Source organism: Schistocerca americana, chromosome 2 (assembly GCF_021461395.2).
Source record: "Schistocerca americana isolate TAMUIC-IGC-003095 chromosome 2, iqSchAmer2.1, whole genome shotgun sequence".
In the NCBI taxonomy this organism is placed as follows: Eukaryota; Metazoa; Arthropoda; class Insecta; order Orthoptera; family Acrididae; genus Schistocerca; species Schistocerca americana.
In genome coordinates this window covers 1,118,784,251-1,118,789,669 of record NC_060120.1, presented here as the reverse complement: position 1 = coordinate 1,118,789,669, position 5,419 = coordinate 1,118,784,251, and the positions used below count along the sequence as shown (strand labels likewise).

General features: G+C 37.9%; 1 protein-coding gene across 1 annotated transcript; it reads right to left on the bottom strand.

Annotated features, from left to right (window-relative positions):
- Positions 1 to 1,221: 1,221 nt before the first annotated feature.
- LOC124595526 lies at positions 1,222 to 3,513 on the bottom strand. Its single transcript, XM_047134295.1, has 2 exons — positions 1,514 to 3,513; positions 1,222 to 1,281 (listed from the first exon to the last, which is right to left on the bottom strand). The coding sequence occupies exon 1, from the start codon at positions 3,280 to 3,282 to the stop codon at positions 1,528 to 1,530; it is 1,755 nt and encodes a 584-aa protein (XP_046990251.1). The 5' UTR covers positions 3,283 to 3,513; the 3' UTR covers positions 1,222 to 1,281; positions 1,514 to 1,527.
- Positions 3,514 to 5,419: the final 1,906 nt, after the last annotated feature.

The window sequence follows — 5,419 nt, the reverse complement described above, 5'->3', positions numbered from 1 at the left end:
CTGAAGTGAAGCAACGGAATCTATAACTAGTGTCACAGGAATGGTCAGTAGGAAGAGTCAGTCTTCTTGTACTTAAGTTGGCACTGTGCCATTTGTATTTAATTCCGATGCAATTTCTGTGTTTCATCGTCAATAGGAAGGTCCAAGGGATACAGTAAACCTGAAGTGAAGAATCGGAATCTATAACTAGTGTCGCAGGAATGGTCAGTAGGAAGAGTCAGTCTTCTTGTCCTTAAGTCTGCATTGTGCCTTTTGTATATAATTCCGATGCAATTTCTGTGTTTCATCGTCAATAAGAAGGTCCAAGGGATACAGTAAACCTGAAGTGAAGCATCGGAATCTATAACTAGTGTTACAGGAATGGTCCAAAACATAGTCAGTGAGAAGTATCGGTCTTCATGTACTTAAGTCGGAATTGTGCATTTTGTATTTAATTCCGATGCAATTTCTGTGTTTCATCGTCAATAAGAAGGTCCAAGGGACACAGTAAACCTGGAGTGAAGCATGGAAATCTATAACTAGTGTCACTGGAATGGGTCAAAATATGGTCAGTAAGAAGTGTCGGTCTTCATTTACATGAGTCGGAATTGTGCCTTTTGTATTTAATTCCGATGCAATTTCTGAGTTTAATCGTCAATAAGAAGGTCCAAGGGATACAGTAAACCTGAAGCGAATCATCCGAATCTATAACTAGTGTCAGAGGAATGGTTCAAAACATAGACAGTAAGAAGAGTCAGTTCTCTTGTACTTAAGTCGGCATTGTGCTCTTTGTATTTAATACCGATGCAATTTTTGTGTTTCATCGTCAATAAGTAGGTACGAGGGACACAGTAAACCTGAAGGGAAGAATCGGAATCTATAACTAGTGTCACAGGAATGGTTCAAAACATAGACAGTAAGAAGAGTCAGTTTTCTTGTACATAAGTCGGCATTGTGCCTTTTCTATTTAAGGGGGGACGTACACGAAACTGCAGTAATTTTAAAAGTATTTTATAAAACTCTAATTTTTTAAGATAATCAATCCAAATTTGGTACAGTTATTAAGAAATGTTATGCGCATATGAACCTAAATTTTCATTTTTATTGACCTTTTACATCTTTAATTATTAACAATTAATTTTTTTTCAACAATGTAATTACAAATGTTCCTTTTTTGAGAAAACTGTGAGAGCAATGTTAATGAATTTTTGTACACACTTTCATACCAAATAATTACAAAACTCTGTGGAGCAGAATTTTTATATCTTCTTTTGTTCAGTTTTTACGGGTCTCCCAATTTCCCTGAAAAATAATATATCAAATGTAAGGAATATTTTCTACCATAAATACCTTACTATTTTATTAAATGAAAATTCCTTCCACAGAATTTTTCACTATAGTACTGACTAGTCATATACCAAATTTCACTTCTCTACCTTTTGTGGTTTTTGAGAAAAAGGTACATAAAGTTATAAAAATGTAAGTTACGGGAAAACTGAATCAATGATTTGATAGTGTTTGTATTAGGTCTTACCGTCTCTGTGTGAACTAGTGCAAGCCATATGCATACTCCTCTTCATCTGCAAGCAGTCTCTTCTTTGCTTGTCTTCTTTGGTTAACCTGCTGTTCAATTTTATTGGCTGTAATATCAGCCGCAGCAACTCTTTTGTCATCGATGTCCTTCAATATTGAATAGGTGAAAGCTCCTGGATGAAATCCTAGCCTCTGTAGAGTTTTTATTCTTCCAAGATTACCATTGTTAAAAACTAAACAAGCATCATATGCAGCAATTTCAACAATAATTGTTGAAACAAATGTTGTTTTTGGGCAACGTTTCCAAATCAGTGAGTTGTAACTTTCATTAGGGTTTTGTGTCTTTCCATGCACACACTTTCGTAGGAGGTCTGGCTCTGCTAAACACCTAAATGTTGGTTTTATAGCACTTAAAACAGCCACAGGTAAACTGTGCTTGTGTGAATAGTTCATGCCATCACGCTCAGCCTGCTTGAATTTGCACCACGATATGTCACACAAATTATGTACAGGTTTGTCATCTGTGGATAGTTTATGAAAATAAATAGACCACACAGCCTTCTGCATGTTATTCAAATTTCCACTGTTGTCCCTTATTGCCTTGCCATAGTACACTTGTAAAGAATGAATTTCTTTGTCTGTGAGTCTGTTGGGACCACCTAAAAGTTTTCCATCCTCAAGTTTCCTGCCCTTCAATTCACGTTTCAATTTTAAAAGTCTGCCTCCCATTCGTTTTTGCACATGTCCAACACATTCCAACTTTTCTATAGCACAATGGGGACCATAAGGTTCACTTTCCAAAACAGTTTTGAAGGAGCTGGAGTCACCATCACCAAGGTATTTTGTGTATCTAACACCGTACTTTTCCACACTTCGATGGAACATAAGTTTCATAGCTGCAGGTTCCATTCCACCACTAGAACCAGAATAATTTCTACAGCACACTTTCTTGTGTTCAACCTGCCACTTATTTTCTTCCACTTCACCAGCTCTCTTTCCGAGTACACAGCTATAGCAATATTTGCTCATTACCTGAACGTCAAGAATTTTTCCAGTATCAACACTAATGACAGATGATACTCCATACAGTGATGTATGTCCACGCTTCATCCACGTTCCATCACATGACACACACAAATCGGTGTCTGGCGTGTTATCTGCTTCTGTCTTTAGTTCACTATTCATCTTCACAGCTTCCTTTGCAGAGGACTTCAAGTTTTCTTCCACTTCCTCTTGAAGAGCACTTAGCAGTGTTTTATTTCCAGTGGTGTACCTAGCACTTGGTTGTGGCATGTTCATGATCCCACAAAACAGTCTGGTACCTTCCCTGCCTATGCCCAAACATCTCATGCCATATATTAAACGCATATTTGCTTCATATATCCGGTTACTTGATGCCGAAGTTCTAAAAGCAGTGTCTGAATGACAGCTTTCACAAGTAAGATGCAACATACACACTATTCCAATTCTGTTTTCTTCGTCATATAATCTCAAACTTTTTGCACCACAGTCAGCACATACACAAGCAGATGATATAATATCAGATAGTATTTTCAAATCAATAAGCCTAAAACCACTAGTAGCTTGAGTGTCTGAGCCACAATCATCAAGTGATTGACAGCTGTCAATTTTCCTTCTCGAAGCACTCGCTTTCTTGGTTGAAGTATCGTTTCCATTTGTTATTATGGGGCTGGTTTTCAAGTTGTCTTTACTACATCGAGAAGCTTGACACTTTCTAACCTTTTTAAACACCTTACTAGAACGCGGCATGCTGCAAAATATAATAACAAGTCTACTTACAACTTTCGTAAAAATGTATTCCAAACAAACACTCGTAAACAAACGCTATAAATCAAAGAATATAAAACCAGCGGCAGAGATATTATTCCACAGCCTTCTTGATGTAGTACACAAACGTTCCCTGCATTGTGACTGCACAAAACTGGAAAAAAACGCAGTATAAATAGATATACGAGAGGATGAAGACCAAGATGGGGGGGCGTCGCCCTGTGCAAGCTATTACAAATTATTATTTTTTTCCCCCTTAGAAGCGGAATTGGAACGTAATATTTGGTAATTGAAATTTCAATACCATGTAGTAAATGAAGAGCCAATAAAATTTTTTTCACAAATTTGGTCATTTTCATGTACGTCCCCCCTTAATTCCGATGCAATTTCTGTGTTTCATCGTCAATAAGAATGTCAGAGGGATACAGTAAACCTGAAGTGAAGCATCGGAATCTATATCTAGTGTCACAGGAGTGGTTCAAACATAGACAGTAAGAACAGTCAGTCCTCTTGTCCATAAGTCGGCATTGTGCCTTTTGTATTTAATTCCGATACAATTTCTGAGTTTCATCGTCAATAAGAAGGTCCAAGGGAGACAGTAAACCTGAAGTGATGCATCGGAATACATAACTAGTGTCACAGGAATGGTTCAAAGCATAGTCAGTAAGAAGTGTCGGTCTTCATGTACTTAAGTCGGCATTGTGCCTTTTGTATTTAATTCCGATGCAATTTCTCTGTTTCATCGTCAATAAGAAGGTCCAAGGGATACAGTAAACCTGGAGTGAAGCATCGGAATCTATAACTACTGTCACAGGAATGGTCAGTAGGAAGAGTCAGTCTGCTTAACCATAAGTCGGCATTCTGCCTTTTGTATTTAATTCCGATGCAATTTCTGTGTTTCATTGTCAATAAGAAGATCCAAGGGATACAGTAAACGCGAAGTGAAGCTTCGGAATCTATAACTAGTGTCACAGGAATGGTTCAAAACATAGTCAGTAAGAAGTGTGTGTCTTCATGTACTTAAGTCGGCATTGTGCCTTTTGCATTTAATTCCGATGCAATTTCTGTGTTTCATCGTCAATAAAAAGGTCCAAGGGATACAGTAAAACTGGAGTGAAGCATCGGAATCTATAACTAGTGTCACAGGAATGGTCCAAAACATAGTCAGTAAGAAGTGTCGTTCTTCATGTACTTAAGTCGGCATTGTGCCTTTTGTATTTAATTCCGATGCAATTACTGTGTTTCATCGTCAATAAGATGGTCCAAGGGATGCAGTAAACCTGAAGTGAAGCATCGGAATCTATAACTAGTGTCACAGGAATGATCAGTAGGAAGAGTCAGTCTTCTTGCCCTTAAGTCGGCATTGTGCCTTTTGTATTTAATTTCGATGCAATTTCTGTGTTTCATCGTCAATAAGAAGGTCCAAGGGATACAGTAAACCTGAAGTGAAGCATCGGAATCTATAACTAGTGTTACAGGAATGGTTCAAAACATAGTCAGTAAGAAGTGTCGGTCTTCATGTACTTAAGTCGGCATTGTGCCTTTTGTATTTAATTCCGATGCCATTTCTGTGTTTCATCGTCAATAAGTAGGTCCAAGGGATACAGTAAACCTGGAGTGAAACATGGAAATCAATAACTAGTGTCACAGGAATGGATAAAAACATAGTTAGTAAGAAGTGTCGGTCTTCATGTACTTAAGTCGGCATTGTGCCTTTTGTATTTAATTCCGATGCAGTTTCTGTGTTTCATCGTCACTAAGAAGGTCCAAGGGATACAGTAAACCTGAAGTGAAGCAACCGAATCCATAACAAGTGTTACAGGAATGGTTCAAGACATAGTCAGAAAGAAGTGTCCTTCTTCATGTACTTAAGTCGGCATTGTGCCTTTTGTATTTAATTCCGATGCAATTTCTGTGTTTCATCGTCAATAAGAAGGTCCAAGGGATACAGTAAACCTGAAGTGAAGCATCGGAATCTATAACTAGTGTCACAGGAATGGTCAGTAGGAAGAGTCAGTCTTCTCGTACTTAAGTTGGCATTGTGCCATTTGTATTTAATTCCGATGCAATTTCTGTGTTTCATCGTCAGTAGGAAGGTCCAAGGGATACAGTAAACCTG

Coding starts and splice junctions, on each gene's coding strand:
- LOC124595526 (XM_047134295.1), bottom strand. CDS start 3,282: ATGCCGCGTTCTAGTAAGGTGTTTAAAAAGGTTAGAAAGTGTCAAGCT.